This window comes from Falco peregrinus, chromosome 5 (assembly GCF_023634155.1).
Source record: "Falco peregrinus isolate bFalPer1 chromosome 5, bFalPer1.pri, whole genome shotgun sequence".
NCBI classification, from domain to species: domain Eukaryota; kingdom Metazoa; phylum Chordata; class Aves; order Falconiformes; family Falconidae; genus Falco; species Falco peregrinus.
This window is the reverse complement of record NC_073725.1, coordinates 25,420,470-25,437,373: the sequence shown is the minus strand read 5'-3', so window position 1 is coordinate 25,437,373 and position 16,904 is coordinate 25,420,470. Positions and strand designations below refer to the sequence as shown.

Genomic DNA, 16,904 nt, shown 5'->3' with positions numbered 1-16,904 from the left:
CCCCTGCAGCCATGGAGAAGACACTGGTGACACAGCTTGTCTTGTGCCAACCCACGGAGGACTATGATGCAGCACATACCCACCCTGCAGCCCACGGAGGACCTCATGCCACAACAGGTGGAGATGCCCTGAAGGAAGCTGCAGAGCATAGAGAACCCTGTGCTGGAGGAGGCTCCTCAGAGAAACTGCGGCCCACAGAGAGGAGCCTACGGAGGAGACATTTTTCTAGCAGGACCTGTACAGCAGGGGGGACCCAGACTGGAACAATCCATTCCTGAAGGACTGCAGACCGTGGAAAGGACTTTATGAAGAATGGCAGTGCATGGGAAGGACCCATTTGGAGAACTTTGTCAAGGACTGCCTCCCAGAGGAGGGAGTAATGTAAGTCTACGAGATACTGCTTTTAATAAAAAGTTCCTCTAGCTTTCAGTGGTGAGTGAACTCACACAACTTGGTAGTTTCCACAGTCAGAGTAGATGAATATGAATTTGTTAATTTCCAACCCTCTAACACTGAGTGGAGGGTAATCTACTTAACGGTTACACAATCTTACTGGTCAACTACACATGCTCGTTGAGGAAGGGTGTCTTTGTGGGCCGAGGCATCTGGTGTAAGGGCTGTGAGTTATAGTATTATAATGAAGGCAGTTTGCTTAAGGACAAATCTCTTGCTACCTGTGCAACAAGGATGAGGTACAACTTTCCTGGATGTAATTCTTCTGCAGAGTCACCTTGTCCCAAGCAGCAATTGCCTCAGCTAATTATCCTTGATAGTTCTTTGCATGGCACATCCTGAATCAAAAGTATGTGGATGTTCTCTTTCTTCAAGAAGATGTGCAGATTATTAAACAAAACCGTATGTCCATATCGTATTGTTCATTAGCTTATACATTCTGGTTAAAACATTTTGTACCATGCCCAAAAGCCAGGGACCTACAGTCCTACACCAGGACCCAGTCGCTTGCTTTACAGGCCAGCCCGGGTTACTGAAAGGCAAATGCCCCTGCTGGATAACCCCAGGCTCTAGGAGTGTTTGGCTTGGTGGAGACCTGTCAGCAAGCCCTGAAGGCAGCCAGTCCTGCTCTGAGGCTACTGTCCTGGAGGGAGGGGGCTGCATAATGTGGGGTCAAAGTCCTCCCCGCTGTGAGCTGGGTGGATGTGGGAGGAATATTTTCCCCCGCTGGATATGGAAAGCCTTTCCTGCTAAGGGATCGCGGCCTGTGATATGTAGCAGGGCACTCTGGAAGCCCACCCCAACTTGTAAGTAGCTCGTTTCCTCCTGGCTGCAAGGTTAGAAAGACTTTTGGAGACAACTCTTCTGCCTCTGCCCCCAACAGCCCCTTCCCAACTGTGTTACCGGTCATTGCTTTCGTCTTGGGGTGATGGTGCAGATTGCCATGAATTAGGGTTACTTCTGCCCCAGTATCCAGCAGAGCCGTAACACGGTGAGTGTTGTGCTGGCTCCGCAGTGTCACAAGCAGAACTCAAGGGCTGTGTTCATTCCCGCCCCTGGCCAGCCCTGTCCCTGCCCCAGGGCTGAAGAGGGGACACCCCTTCCCTGGGCTGGTTTGCAGGTGAGGAGGGATGCCACCCCGTGTGCCCCCTGCTCCCACACCACCATGTGCTGCCCAGATGCGTTTGAGCTACCGCGCCTGCATCTCACCTGGGGCTGCTGCTTCAGCTCCGAACATCCCCACGTCCACCTCCAGCACGGATGCCACAACCAACACAGCACAGGTTCTCCTTGCCTTTTCCTTGTGCGGGCCCACGCTGCCTGAAACAAGTTAATTGTTCAGGGGGGCTGGGACATTCCGATAATCCCTCCTCACTTCCCGCTTCACCAGGAAAACCACCTAGGCCACGTGTCCCGTAACAGCCTTCCATGGCTGTGTGCGCGGGCCCAGTCGGGCATTTGCTCTGTCTCTGCTTCACTATTGAATAATGGGCCATATACGATTTATTTAAAGAACATGTGCTCATGTTTGTCTGAGGAGACCCTTATTGTTAACTTGAGGGTGTACTAAATCCTTGAATGGGTGACACAGGGAGGGTGCTAAATTGTCCAGGCATGAGATATCTTAATATTGTTAACTTGAAGATGTACTAAATCCTTGAATGGGTGACAGAGGGAATGTTGTGCTAATTGTCCAGGTGTGAAATATGTTAATGAGTTCATGGAAAGTTAATGAATAGACATGAGTGACTTGTATAAAGAAGGGGCTGAAAGGTTCCCTTGCTGTGCATGACTTTGGTGGAGCGATCCCCCATGCACCCACCGCTGCCAAATAAAGATAACCTGCGCTTGCTCATATATTGCTAGAGTGATTCTTTAAATCACTGTCCTTCCCCTGCAAAGGCATTTCCCACGGGGACCTGCCAGCTGCACCAAACGTTTTGCACCAGGAGCTGCTGGTTTGATTCCCAGTGGAAAGGCACCCAGACTCTGTAAATGGCCATTTCTTATCCCAGAGAATGCCACTGAAGAAAGAGATGGCAGTACAGATAATCCTATGTCCTTCAGACGCTGGGAGCCCTAAGCTACGTGCTGTCAAATAGGTGGCTCCAGTCAGGGCACAGCACACCACGCTCGTCCTGCCCATGAAAAGGTCACCCCTTCTTGGTCAGTCAAACTCTAAGACGATTGTCATGAAATAAAACAGCTCTATTCAGCATTTCTGCTGCGAAACAGAAGCCATGTTCACATGAGACCTTCCTGCTGCACTTCAGATAGAGGCAAGGACACAAGGGCAGCGCAATCACTGGCACCAAGCCGAAGCTGCCTGAAAGCTCGTCAGCTGCAATGGACGGGCTGAGTTTGTCCCCTGGCCAAGGGATCTGTGCAGAACGACACGGGCCTGAAGGCCAGGCTCTGCTTGTAGCAGGGCACAGCAGAGGCCAGGGCCTCCTCAGGATACCTGGATCACCAACTCCCTGACCTACGGTGATGTGGGGGTGAGGGTGATGGCACCCTGCTGGTTGTTTCCCTCATGTGAAGAAATGCCAGCTCTTGACCCTGCTCAGAGCAGCTTTCACATCCTCCTTTCTTAGGGTGTAAACCAAGGTGTTGAGCAGAAGAGGAAGAACCACGCAGAGAACAGCCGCTACTCTGCCTAGTGACCTTTTCGCGGGGCCTCCCGTGTAGGTGAAGACACATGAGGCATAGAACCAGGCCACAGCATTGAAATGAGAAGCGCAGCCTGAGACAGCTCAGTGCCCGTCTTCTGCACAGAAGAGCTGCAGCATGATTTAAATCTCCATTGGAAAGGACAACCGCTGGCAGCAATGCCCTTAGTTTGAGGTCTAAAACTTGGGTGGATCCTGTGCCCCTTTTCTATCTTTCCATGGTCTCCGTTGGGCAAGCAAGCTAGAGGTTGTGCCAAGAGCCAGTAGCAGCGCTCTGGCAGGGCTTTGGCAAAAGGCCTTACTTGCCAGGCATGCAACAGAAACGCCCTTATAATGGTGTTGGCCTTTTCACATTTTTGCTATGCTTGTATGTGCTTCATTAGCCATAATCCCCTCTCGGTGGAGGACAGGGGTGTAGGGATTTCCATCCTTCCACTTGTACATTTCTGTCAAGACATCGGGGTTTTCGTGGAGGAAATAGGATATGAGGCTGTGGTGGCTGCCAAGAGACAATTCCATCTCCCAGAAGGGATGAGATTTACAGGTAAGAGAATCCTCTTCCCCCAGCACTGCAGCCAATTCCTGAGCACAAGGTCTGTGGTGGAGAGGAAGCCTGCACGGCTCTAGTAGCTCACTCAGCTGTTCAGAGTCGACGTTCTTGGGCTTCTGAAGCACAGAGGAAAACCTGGTTTGTGCAGCGGCAGAGGCCCTCGCCGTGAACCGGTGGTAAAGGATCCCTTCTCCAGGCATTCTTTGCATGCGGTTCAAAGCGGCCAGCCAGCACGCTTGCCTCAGCGGTGGTGTCCTGGAGCCCAGGGCAGCACAGGCCGCCAGGGGTTCTCCAGGTGGGTACTTGGAGGGATGGATGAAGCCTGGCTGTAAAGCAGAGGGCAACATGGTGCTGTGGGTTGTGCTTAGGCTGGGCGTGTGCCTCCCCAGCCTCTGTGCCAGTGAGGAAAGCTGTGGAGATTGGTATGGGGGCGACTTTTTCAGCCAAGTCCAAGCCCAGGGGCTTGGAACACAGGAGTGAATCCTCAGCAGAAGGATCCTACTTGTCTTGCTCCTAGGCTCCCCCCAGCATCCACCGAGAGCTGCCGTTGGAGAGAATGGTTCTAGGCAGGAGGCATGATCATGCTCGTGACTTAATTCCTGGCCAAATGAGCCCAAGGAGGGAAGATCCCTCCTTGCCTTGCACCTGGGGGTTGGCTGAACCCTGAGCCTGCAATCTCACCCTGTTCAGATGCATGGATCAGCCTTTGGCAGCTTATAGAAAGCGAGGTGGAGCATGAGCCCAGTGCCAAAGCTGACAAACGGATAGATACGGTGGACACGGAGCCAGGCAATGCTGAAATACCTTTCTGGCTTGACAGATCACAGGCAGAAGGAATTTACGCTGCAGTTCCACCAGAAGCGACCATGCAGGTAGGACACACCAGAAGAGGATTGTTCTCCAAAGGCCTGAGCCATGATCGAGCACTTCCTCCGGGGAGAGGCACCTTTCAGCTTCTGGAGGGCGCTGGGACCGTGCTGTAGACACAGGTTGGAGGTCAGGCAGCTGGGGAGGCAGGGGATGCCTGGTGGCCAGTGGCTGCAGGTGAGTCAGCAGTGTGCCCTTGTGGCAAAGCACACCTACTGCGCTCTGAGATGCCAGCGAAAGCGGAGCCAGCACAGGCAGGGAAGTCATCCTTCTCCTCTCTTTGGCACTCCTGAGACCATGCCTGGGCTCCTGCGTTCAGGCTGGGGCTCCTCGGTGTGCAGGCAAGGTACAGGCGTGTTGGAGGGAGTCCAGCGGGAGGCCCCAAGGCAGGCAGGGAGCTTGAGGACATGATGCACTCAGGGCCTGAGGGAACGAGGCCTTAGCAAAAGAAGGCTCAAAGGGAGACCTTATGGGTGTCTACAGCTACGTGCTCTGAGCACGTGGAGAAGATGAAGCCAGGCTCTTCTCCAAGTGCACGGTGCCGGTAGGCCGAGAGGCCACAGACACAGTTTGGAACCTGCGGAATTCTACTGACGTGTGAGAACCTTATTTTCCAGTTCTTTTTGACCCTGAAAAAGCTCAAGGACTGGAATGCACTGTCCATAAATGTTGTGCAGGCTCTGGCCTTGGACGTTTTCAAGACTCGTCTGGACACAGCCCTGACCGGCCCTGTCCAACCTACATCATGCTATGGGAAGAGCAGAAACAGTTTGGCAGGTTTGTTTGATGGGACTGGAAGTAAGGGCAGGACAGCTGGAGATCCAGCTGGTTTGGAGGAAAGGGAAATTGGCAGGGTTACGGCCATCGGGAAAGGCTGCGTGGTGTTGGGTGAGCTTGGCAGAAGCTGATTTATAAGAGGGGTTGAGCAGCGGGGCACAAAGCTTCCTGTGTTGCTTCCTCGAGTACCGATCTTCTTTTGGATAGAAGGAGAAAGTCCACAGTGCCTGTGGGGCTGAGTGGGACAGTTGGTGTCTGCAGGGCTTGGGGGTGTTGAAGATGATGTTTGTAAGAGCTGCAGCCCTGGGCTGTGCTGACAGGAGCTTGGCGCTAGGCACCGTGAAGGCGCTAGGACAGGCCAACCCCACCAAGGCCTTGTGCTGTGAGAGAGAGGACACAGGCATCAGGGAAGGAGAGACTCCCACGACATTGCATGGGGGGATGTGTCAGAGAGGTTGGTCCCCAGCTGCAGGCCTGTCGCCCCTCCACCCTGGCAAGGCAGAAGCTGCTGAGTGCAGGAGCAACAGGTGCCACTGCTGGAGGAGGCAGGAGCACAGCACAGGCATTTCAGGCATGCTAAGAACAAGAATTCTCTCCTCCCTTTCTCGTTCTGGGTTCCCCTGGCAGAGTCGTTTCTGGCAGCTCTGCTCTCTCAGAGCTCCCGGTGGGGACGCGGGCGGGAAACAAGGGAAACAAGGGAAAGGGAAAAACTCCCGTCCTTGGAAGAACAGCACCACGCACCAGGGCAGCCCGGGGTCACCCATAGAAAGCAGTCCTGTGCAGAGAACAAACAAGGCTTCTGGTAGACACCAAGCTGGCCATGAGCCAGTACTGTGCCCCTGCGCCAAGGAGTTCCAAGGGAATCCTCGGCCGCCTCAGACAAAGCATTGCCAAGAGGCCAAGAGAGGCGATTGCTCCCCTTTTCTCAGCACTGCTGGGCAACAGCTGGAGCGGCATCTTCTCGCACACCTTCTCTATGACCCAAGTGGGCTGCAGAGGCAGCAGAAGGCAGGCTCTGAGGCTGCTCCCCGGCACCCGCAGGGCAGCGGGGGCTGCCGCTTCCAGCCCCGGAGCGGGGAGGCAGCTCTGGAAGCTGCTCCATCTCCCGGGCCGAGGCCCCGCTGCTGCCCCAGGCTGCGGCGAGCCCCCGAGCGGCGCCGGCGCCGGGCTCAGCCCCGGGGCGGAGCTGGCGGCGGCGCGGAGCAGAGGAGGCGGCGGAGAGGAGGCGCCGCGGCCGCCGCCCAGAGCCGGGGCTGGCGCGGGGCAGCGAGGCGCGGGCGGCGGAGCGGCGGCATGCGGCGGGGCCGGGGCGCAGGGCTGGCGGGGCTGGCCGCGCTGCTGCTGGGTGCGCGGGGCTGGCGGCGGGGGGCGGGCCGGGGCTCGGCCTGCGGGGGCCCCCGCGGGGCTGCCGTCCCCTCGGGCTTCTGCACGGAGCCCTGCCGCCGCGCCGGGCTCGCGTCCCTCCCTCCCTCTGCTGCCATCCCGCCTTCCCTGCGGAAACTCGCCGTGCTCTCGCTGTCCAGCCCTGCCCGCTGCCTCCTTCCCTCCGCCTTCTGCCGCGGAGCGCCTGCAGCCGCTCCTTCCCCGCTGCTGCTTCCCCTCGGGCTCCTTCCCCGCTGCTGCTTCCCTTTGTCCCTGTTTTTGTCCAGTGATTCCACCTGGCACTCTCGCGTGCGTATGTCTGCCAGCCGTTAACGGACACCTCCGTTAATGCACCGCTAGACATCCTCTGGAAACTCTTCTCCCCCCCCCATGCCCGAACGTTCCCGGCTGGGATTTGCCATGGCGAACGGCAGGCGGGGCAGGGCACAGAGCAGGTTTTGAGGATTCCCCCTTCTTTTTCTCCTCGGCAGTGGCTGTGGGCAGAGCCCAAGTGCAGCAGGAGCCGTCGGCAGAGACCACCGAGGACACCGGCATCGCCATCAACTGCTCACACCCCAGCATATTGACAACAGACTTAATCTACTGGTACCGCCAGCTCCCGGGCCGAGGCCCCGCATTCATCACGAGCGGTCACAAAGGGTCCAGAGAGGTGCAGGACCCTCCGGGGCGGATGTCGGTGGCGGCAGACCGCCGGTCCAGCGCCCTGTGGCTCGCCCGGCCCCGGCGCAGGGACGCGGCGGTGTATTACTGCGCCGTGGGAGACACGGGGCTCGGAGCCGGGGCTGCGGCCGGGCACGAACCTCGGCGGCCGGCGCCGGGCGTGTGTGTCGGGGGCGGGGGACAGCCCCGGCCGGGCCCGCCAGGGGGCGCTGCCGCCTCGGCCCGCCCGGCCGCGGGCGCTTCCCGCCACCGCCTGCGGCACCGGCACCGGCACCGGGATCAGCGGGTGCCCCTTGCAGTCGCTGCCCGGGCTCAGCACCTCTCCTCCTCGAGGGCTGCTGCGCATCGGTGCTCCGAGGCAGCAAACAGCCGCGCTTGGGCCGCGCTGCACGGGGAGCCTGAGAGGGTCTGTGCAAGGCAGCGGGGCGCAGCGTGTTTCCCACCACGCGCTCGTGCTTGCCCAGCACGGGGTCAGAGCCTTGCGGGTACCGTGGCGTCCCCTGGCCTGTCTGAAAAGGCCTGCCGGCATTGTCCCGCAACGCCTTCCCAGAGGGGACCGATTCCCATCCAGGCCACCTCAGGCTGCTTCTCCTCTTGCCAAGGATGCTGAGCTCTTCATGACTTTTAGGAAGGCCAAGTGACACCTCTAGGTCCTCCAAGTGCTGCCATGGCACAGGGAGTTCACGATGTCAAGAATAAAGCGAACGCAAATGCTCCAGCACGATGCTCAGCTTAGTGGGTGTCTCACCTTTGCCTGGCTGCCTTGGGCAAACACAGCAGCAGCTTCCACCCGGTAATTTTCCCCATCCCAAGGACGCACACAAAGATCTCAGCTTGGAGTTGTTATTAACACTAACAAGCTCCCTGGGCATTCAAATCAGGCAATTCCCTGCAGATCCTTGTGCATTTCTTCCTGTCAGCCTTTCCTTCCTGGAGATCTGCTGTGTCACCACCATCGTCCCCCAGATGCTGTCCCCAAGATTCCTTGCCAACAGAACAATCCTTTGTGTCTCCTGCTGTTATTTTCCTGCTTCTTCCTGGCTATGCCTGAGTTCCCGATCCTCTCAGCCATGGCCTTCAGTCATGGTGTCACCATACGCAAAGTGCTTGGCAAAAAGCACTGTCATGACAAAGAAGCTCTGCTCCCTGCCAGCGCCGGGAGTGTGGGCAGTGGGCTTTTTGGTCACCTCCTCCCAGGTGGCTCTGCTGCTGCAATGTCCCTTCTGCACCAGGAAGGTTGTTAGACCATTTCTACTGCTGTACTGGGCCAGCATGAGCATGGCGTGTTGGGGTTGGGTTGACCTTGCCTGGCTGCAACGTCTCCCCCACTCTGCTCTATCACTCCCACTACTCACCAGGATGGAAAAATAAGAAGGCTCATGGTTTGTGGCAAGGACAGGGAAATTTTGACCCAGCAGTTGGTGTCACAGGCAAACAGGCTCAGCTTGGAGAAATTAATTTCTTGCCAATCAAATCAGAGTAGGAGAATGAGAAATGAGAATAAATTTTAAAACACCTTCCCTGCAACACTTCCTTATGCCTGGGCTCACCTTCCGTCCTGACGTCCCTACTTCCTCCCCCAGAGGAACACAGGAGGATGTGCAATGGGTGCTGCAGTCAGTTCATAACTCATTCCCTCTGCCGCCTCTTCCTCCTCATGCTCTTTCCCTGCTGCGGTGTGGGGTCCCTCCCGTGGGAGACTGTCCTTCTCCAACACGAGTCCTTTCCGTGGGCTGCAGTTCTTCACAAACTGCTACAGCGTGGATCCCCCGTGGGGCCACAGATCTTGCCAGAAGCCTGCTCCATGATGGGATCTCCATGGGGTCACAGCTTCCTTCAGGGCACATCCACCTGCTGTGGCATGGGCTCCTCCATGGGCTGCAGGTGGATGTCTGCCCCACCCTTAACCTCCATGGGCTGCAGGGGGACAAGCTGCATCACCAGCTCATCAGGGACAACCTGTGTCATGAGCCACACATGAACCTGGAGCACCTCATCCCCTCCTCCTTCTTTGCTGACTTCAGTGCCTGCAGAGTTGTTTCTCTCCCATATTCTCATTCCTCTCTCCCACATGCTCTTGTGCACCACTTTTTCAACCTTCTTAAATGTATTATTGTGGAGGCGCCACCACCGTCACTGACTGGCCCAGCTTTGGTCAGTGGCAGGTCCGTCTTGTAGCCACCTGAAACTGGCTCTGAACAACATGGGGCGGCACTGACTGGCACCTTCTCACAGAAGCCACCCCGGCAGCCCCCCTGCTACCATAACCTTGCCCCATAAACCAAATACATTCCACTCCTCACCTCTGTGAATCAAGTGTTTTCAATTAACAGTCATATATGCCCTTCTCAGACAGTCCACAATGCTCACAAACTCCCCCTTACATCAGCAGGCCACAGCCAGGGCACAGGACACTGTGCAGATTGCGTCCACAGAAGGATTACTCCATTGCGGTTGGTCATGCTTTTAGAGCATTTTCTTCCATTGGAAACAGGTCTGACATCATTGCTACTGTGAACCACCGCAAGCTGGACAGAAGTTGACTGCAAATCAGCAGATAGTAGCAGCTGGGACAACCTGAGTTCTCAGGGTATAAATCAAGGCAATCAGCAGGGGAGTAAGAGAGGTGTAAAGAACCATGGCAGCTCCATCAGTAGGTGGTTTAAATCACCATCAAAAAACCCCCAGAACCTCTGGCAGCAGCGCCCTTAGTTTGGACTGTAAAACCTGCATGGATTCTGTACCCGTTTCCTCCATGTCCAAGATCTCCTCGGTCGGGCAGGCAAACCAGGGGGCATGCCAAGGGCCAGGAGCAGCGCTTTGGCGGTGCTGTGGCCAAATGGCTTGCTCATCTGTATGGAGAAATGCCATCCCTCCCTCTTCTACAAGGACCATTGCAGGTGCTATCCTCATTAAGAAGGAACTCCAGCTTGTTACAAGGTTTACTGTGGTTGGGTTAGGAAGTGCAGCTGTGCTGCTGCAGGTGATGGTTCCTTGTAGCACAGCTAGGGAAAAAGGATTTCAGACATGCAAGTGAAATGCCCTGATAAAACATTGCCCTTCAGTCGTGGTCCCTGGCGAGGAGCGACTCCTCTTGGGTCTGCACAGGGAGGCAGGCAGCAGAAGTCCTCCTGCCACATGAGCCAGGCATTGCTGCTGCTCAGCAGGCAGGGGCTGGGGATCTCTTCCACCCCACTAACATAGCCAGGCCCTGTTAGAACAGAAAGTCACAACTGAGACAGCCTGGGGGCAAGCCATTGCTTTGAATCCACAAGGAGAAGTGGTTTCTTGCTGGTACCTTTGTAACGTTGGCTCAGGCACACAATTACAAACTGGCTGCCCCGGCTTCACAGTCCACTTCCAGCCTGCTCCTGCTGCTGTGGGAAGGCCTCCTGCAGAGAGGTGTTTTGCCATAGACCGGGTCAGTACAAAGGAAATAGACCCCTAGTTAAAGAAGTGAGTTTATCTTTACTTACATTTTAAAAAATAGAATAGGAAGTGAAACAAGTAGTAAGTGAAAGGATACAGCAAGAATAAAACAAGGCAATGCACCTAATCACTGCTGCCTATGACAGGCTAAGCGGTTAAGAAAGATACATCACCAATTGCCTTAATACTTTACCGTCATCCGGGTCCACAGCTGCTGGGAGCCCTGGTTACAGTGAGGATTTGGAGAGCCTGTCCCAGCATTTGGGAGGTCCTACACAGGGCATCCACTCGTAGGTGAGGTCTCCAAAGTCACTGTCAGAGGGTCCAGCTCTTATAGTGTTGAATAAACAAGATCACCTGATTTCAAATGCAGAGACATCTGGTTTCACTCTCCTCTCAGATCCCACCAAAGCCTGGCCCGGGCTACCAGGAGGAACCAAGGGAGCCTCCCTTACCTACTTGATTTTAACCACCGGTTTCCATAGAAGGCCATATATCTGGTTTCACAGCCTTGACCACCTGCCTCTAAGCAAGGAAGGATGCACTCCATCTTTGCAAATGATTATATTCTATCTAAGCTACATCTTTCACTAATGATCATGCATATTTTACCAATGATTGGATACTAAATACATATATATATATATAAAACATTTGGTTGGCGTGTTCATCTAGATGTCAAAGTTGGCTCCTGGTCCCAGCCAGTCCCCAGCGAGGCCGGTGCGGCTGCAGGAGCTGACGCAGCTGTGAAAGTTCATGTGCACAGGCTTGAGAGGCAGAGGGGAAAGGTTCAGCCCTTCGTCCTGCCTCAGCTGGGGACTGTGGTGGCAGCTACAGTGCATTACCAGGAGCCCCTGGCAGGTTTGCAGACATTGGAGAGCAGAGGGCAGCCCACCGTCCTTCTGCCACGGCCTCGGCTGAGCAGCAGGACCCTGAAGGCCTTGTGGGAGCGGGGTTGTGAATGGGGGCTGCTGCGCTCGCCAGCTGTTTTCTGCAGTCCCTGCCAGCTGTGTGAGCCAAGGGCCCTGGGTGAGAAGTGGCAGAGGAGCCCTGCTCCAGGAGCAGGAGGCAGTAAAACCGAGCAGCCCTTTGGCTTGCCTGGGGATAGCGGTTCTGGGGCCCAGGGTGGGACAAGCACCTGGCGCCTGTGGCTAATGTGGGCAGGTGAAGGGACACAGGGGGACTGCCTGTACAACGGAGAGCTGTGTGGCAGTGTCCTCCCCCTGCCAGAGTGCGGGAGCGTGCCTGTCCCTGTGCGGCTGGTTTCTGCAGCAGATGCTCTTTACAGAGATGTTTCTCTTCAGGTTCCTGCTCCACAGCCAGAGGGGAAGGGAGAGTGTGCGACACCTGGGTCCGATGCCAGGAGAAGATCACCAGGGATGCCATTCCCTCTGATGGACGGTACCTACACCACGAGGCTCTGGAGAACGTTCTGGTGGTAGAGGCTGGGGGACAGGTGCAACGAGGCCTGCCTGGAGCAGCAGGGAGAGAGTTTTGCTCCGCCCTCTGGGCTGTGGTTTGGAGGCCTCTTTGATCGGGCAGAGGCAGAGGAAGAGGTGAAGTTGCAAGCATCAGGTCCCTCCGGCTGGCAGGTGCCTGCACACCCCGTGAAGGGAGAGCGTGACATGGCCCTGATTGTGCTGGCAGCCCTGGCGGGACTGGCAGCCTTTGGTGAGATGCCACTTCCAGGCTGGGGTGAACGAGGCAAGAGTTTGCGCAGCTGGTGGTGGAAGCACGGAGGTGTCAGTCCTGATGGCCTGGGGGATCAGGGAGTGTTTCTGTAGGGAGAGCCGGGGCTGCAGGTGGGTATGGCAAATAATGTGGGAGATGTCAGGAGTAACGAGCATAAGAGGAAGGACAAGACTTTACCCTGCATTTGCAGGTACCGAGCATTCTTGAGTGTGCTGCTAATACAGTCCAAGCCTGAAAGAGGGAAGACGCTGGGGAACGGAGCTGTGTGGCATCTAGGAGCTTCTCTCCTAGGTGTGCTGGAGAAAAGGTTACCAGCCTCTGCAGGGCTGTCTCTAAACCTCGGGGGACAAACAGAAAAGGCTAACTAGAGTCAAGGAGAGCTGAAATGCTGTACAGGGACAGGGCAAGGGCAGAGGACGTGGTGTGTCATATGGAGGAGCTTCGCTAGCAAGAAGATACAGTCAGAGGTGGGAGAAGGACAGCTCATGGCTGCCGCTGCTGAAGGAGACAGCAGCAGTTAACATAGCTCAGAGGCAGATACGGAGAGAAAGAGTGGCTGGAAAGACATGTGCGCACTGCTGGAAAGCAGGATGATCTGGGCGGTGAGGAGTGGCAAGCAGCTGCAGAAAGAAGGGTGCAGGGACAAGCAGCTCAGCATCTCAGAGCCTGGGAAAAGTGAGATGGAGAGCGGGGACAGTGAGCAAGCCCAGGAAGTGACAGATGGACTGGTGCACAGGCAAGCAAGGCTGAAAGAAGTTTCTGGCTTTACAGGTCATGCCCAAAAGGACTCTGTGCTCCAGTTCCCTGCAGAAATGACCATCCAGAGAGGACACAGCACAGCTCTGCGCTGCAATTTCTCCACCAGTTCTGCCAGTTCCTACATCTTCTGGTACCAGCAGCGCCAGACGCAGTCCCCTCAGATGCTGCTGCAGGGAGTGTACAAATGGAAACCGCAGGTGGATTCAGGGAGGTTCTCGTCTTCACTGTCTGTGGAGACCTCCCAGGTGGTTCTGCATGTGCGGGATGCTGAGCTCCAGGACAGCGCTGCCTATTTCTGTGCACTGAGCCCACAGTGGTGCCCACAGCACGCAGCAGCGCATAGAAACATGGGCGGTGCTGTGAGGGGCACATCCCTCCCTGCCACTGCTTGCCTGGAGCTCTGAGCTCAGCCTACTCAGCAGCAGCACCTGGGGGCTGTGGTGAGGCTGGGCCTCTGCCTCCCCAGCCTGTACTGCTGTGAGGCACAGGCCTGTGTGACTTGTGCAGCTGCGTCTGGATCCAGGCTCTTTGATGATGAGAAGCGCTCAAGAAAGCACCGCAGAGTGGACGTTTTCAAGGCCCTTCCAGATATCGAGCCTGTCCACATCTCAAGCCTATGTGTGGAGGATAATGCAAAGCTGGAGAACATCCCCTTTGCTGCAGCCACCCAAAGAATTCCCATGGTACCAGGAAAAGAAAGGAAAAGAAACATTAAATCCCTCAGTGGTAGCAGCTCCCGCCTGACCTTGGTGATCTCCTCAGGGGTCTGGGACCAGCCCCTGCCCTTGCAGAGGGAGCAGTTCCACAGTGACACACTCATGTGGCCGCAGAAGGGGTGTGTCTGGGACAAGCCAGACTCCCCTTGGGCCGCAGCCGCTGAGGCTGGGGCATCAGAAGTGATGTAGCAGTGAGCCTGTCTCTAGGCTCACGTGAAGGCAAATACCCTCTCTTGTAAAGGCAGAGAAAGGCAGGAGCAACATTAATTTACAGAGCAGCTGAGCAAATGGTTTGGCTGCCCTGCGAATGCTCACGCATTCTTGTTATTTTTCCCCTGTTTTAATTGATGTGCTGGCCTTTGCTCTGCTGCTGTTTTGCCTGCAGGTGCGGGTGCGGTAATTGCCCGTAGCAAGAGGGAGCTGCCAGCAGCCTCCTCTGTGCACCTTGAGCTGGCTGGCTTTATCCTGCAGACACAAAACAGGTTTTGCACATAATCACACCAGGGTAATGACAGTGCACGTGTTTCACCTAAGGCTGTGGTAGCGGACGGGCTGCAGGGATGGCTTCTGCGAGAAGCTGCCAGAAGCTGCCCCCATGTCAGAGCCATAGACAGAGCCAATGACAGCCGGCTCCAAGGCGGTCCTGCTGCTGGCCAAAGCAGAGCTAATCAGCAGCGCTGGCAGCGCCTCTCTGATAACATATGCAAGAAGGGGTAAAAGGTGCTGTGCATCACCTGCGAGAGAAGAGTCAGAAAATGTGAGAGAAACAACTTGGCAGGCACCGAGGTCTTTGAGGAAGGAGGGGGAGCCGGTGCCTGAAGTGCCAGAGCAGATACTCCCCTGCAGCCATGGAGAAGACACTGGTGACACAGCTTGTCTTGTGCCAACCCACGGAGGACTATGATGCAGCACATACCCACCCTGCAGCCCACGGAGGACCTCATGCCACAACAGGTGGAGATGCCCTGAAGGAAGCTGCAGAGCATAGAGAACCCTGTGCTGGAGGAGGCTCCTCAGAGAAACTGCGGCCCACAGAGAGGAGCCTACGGAGGAGACATTTTTCTAGCAGGACCTGTACAGCAGGGGGGACCCAGACTGGAACAATCCATTCCTGAAGGACTGCAGACCGTGGAAAGGACTTTATGAAGAATGGCAGTGCATGGGAAGGACCCATTTGGAGAACTTTGTCAAGGACTGCCTCCCAGAGGAGGGAGTAATGTAAGTCTACGAGATACTGCTTTTAATAAAAAGTTCCTCTAGCTTTCAGTGGTGAGTGAACTCACACAACTTGGTAGTTTCCACAGTCAGAGTAGATGAATATGAATTTGTTAATTTCCAACCCTCTAACACTGAGTGGAGGGTAATCTACTTAACGGTTACACAGTCTTACTGGTCAACTACACATGCTCGTTGAGGAAGGGTGTCTTTGTGGGCCGAGGCATCTGGTGTAAGGGCTGTGAGTTATAGTATTATAATGAAGGCAGTTTGCTTAAGGACAAATCTCTTGCTACCTGTGCAACAAGGATGAGGTACAACTTTCCTGGATGTAATTCTTCTGCAGAGTCACCTTGTCCCAAGCAGCAATTGCCTCAGCTAATTATCCTTGATAGTTCTTTGCATGGCACATCCTGAATCAAAAGTATGTGGATGTTCTCTTTCTTCAAGAAGATGTGCAGATTATTAAACAAAACCGTATGTCCATATCGTATTGTTCATTAGCTTATACATTCTGGTTAAAACATTTTGTACCATGCCCAAAAGCCAGGGACCTACAGTCCTACACCAGGACCCAGTCGCTTGCTTTACAGGCCAGCCCGGGTTACTGAAAGGCAAATGCCCCTGCTGGATAACCCCAGGCTCTAGGAGTGTTTGGCTTGGTGGAGACCTGTCAGCAAGCCCTGAAGGCAGCCAGTCCTGCTCTGAGGCTACTGTCCTGGAGGGAGGGGGCTGCATAATGTGGGGTCAAAGTCCTCCCCGCTGTGAGCTGGGTGGATGTGGGAGGAATATTTTCCCCCGCTGGATATGGAAAGCCTTTCCTGCTAAGGGATCGCGGCCTGTGATATGTAGCAGGGCACTCTGGAAGCCCACCCCAACTTGTAAGTAGCTCGTTTCCTCCTGGCTGCAAGGTTAGAAAGACTTTTGGAGACAACTCTTCTGCCTCTGCCCCCAACAGCCCCTTCCCAACTGTGTTACCGGTCATTGCTTTCGTCTTGGGGTGATGGTGCAGATTGCCATGAATTAGGGTTACTTCTGCCCCAGTATCCAGCAGAGCCGTAACACGGTGAGTGTTGTGCTGGCTCCGCAGTGTCACAAGCAGAACTCAAGGGCTGTGTTCATTCCCGCCCCTGGCCAGCCCTGTCCCTGCCCCAGGGCTGAAGAGGGGACACCCCTTCCCTGGGCTGGTTTGCAGGTGAGGAGGGATGCCACCCCGTGTGCCCCCTGCTCCCACACCACCATGTGCTGCCCAGATGCGTTTGAGCTACCGCGCCTGCATCTCACCTGGGGCTGCTGCTTCAGCTCCGAACATCCCCACGTCCACCTCCAGCACGGATGCCACAACCAACACAGCACAGGTTCTCCTTGCCTTTTCCTTGTGCGGGCCCACGCTGCCTGAAACAAGTTAATTGTTCAGGGGGGCTGGGACATTCCGATAATCCCTCCTCACTTCCCGCTTCACCAGGAAAACCACCTAGGCCACGTGTCCCGTAACAGCCTTCCATGGCTGTGTGCGCGGGGCCCAGTCGGGCATTTGCTCTGTCTCTGCTTCACTATTGAATAATGGGCCATATACGATTTATTTAAAGAACATGTGCTCATGTTTGTCTGAGGAGACCCTTATTGTTAACTTGAGGGTGTACTAAATCCTTGAATGGGTGACACAGGGAGGGTGCTAAATTGTCCAGGCATGAGATATCTTAATATTGTTAACTTGAAGATGTACTAAATCCT

General features: G+C 55.5%; 1 protein-coding gene and 1 gene segment (V, D, J or C); both read left to right on the top strand.

Annotated features, from left to right (window-relative positions):
* The first annotated feature begins 6,436 nt into the window (after positions 1-6,436).
* LOC129784437 (T cell receptor alpha variable 4-like) lies at positions 6,437-9,902 on the top strand. The segment is given in 3 exon segments: positions 6,437-6,661; positions 7,170-7,467; positions 9,854-9,902. Coding segments are annotated over 3 exon segments (399 nt in total).
* Positions 9,903-12,398: 2,496 nt separating this feature from the next.
* LOC101916125 (T cell receptor alpha chain MC.7.G5-like) overlaps positions 12,399-16,904 on the top strand; it is a 99,762-nt gene continuing 95,256 nt past the window's right edge. Inside the window, exons 1-2 of one of the 2 annotated variants that reach the window (XM_055807066.1) lie at positions 12,399-12,459; positions 13,252-13,552. In XM_055807066.1, coding sequence (XP_055663041.1) covers positions 12,414-12,459; positions 13,252-13,552 — 347 coding nt within the window. In that variant the 5' untranslated portion in view covers positions 12,399-12,413. Of the gene's footprint in view, positions 12,460-13,251; positions 13,556-16,904 lie in introns of both variants that reach the window. The other variant, XM_055807065.1, reaches the window with a different exon arrangement.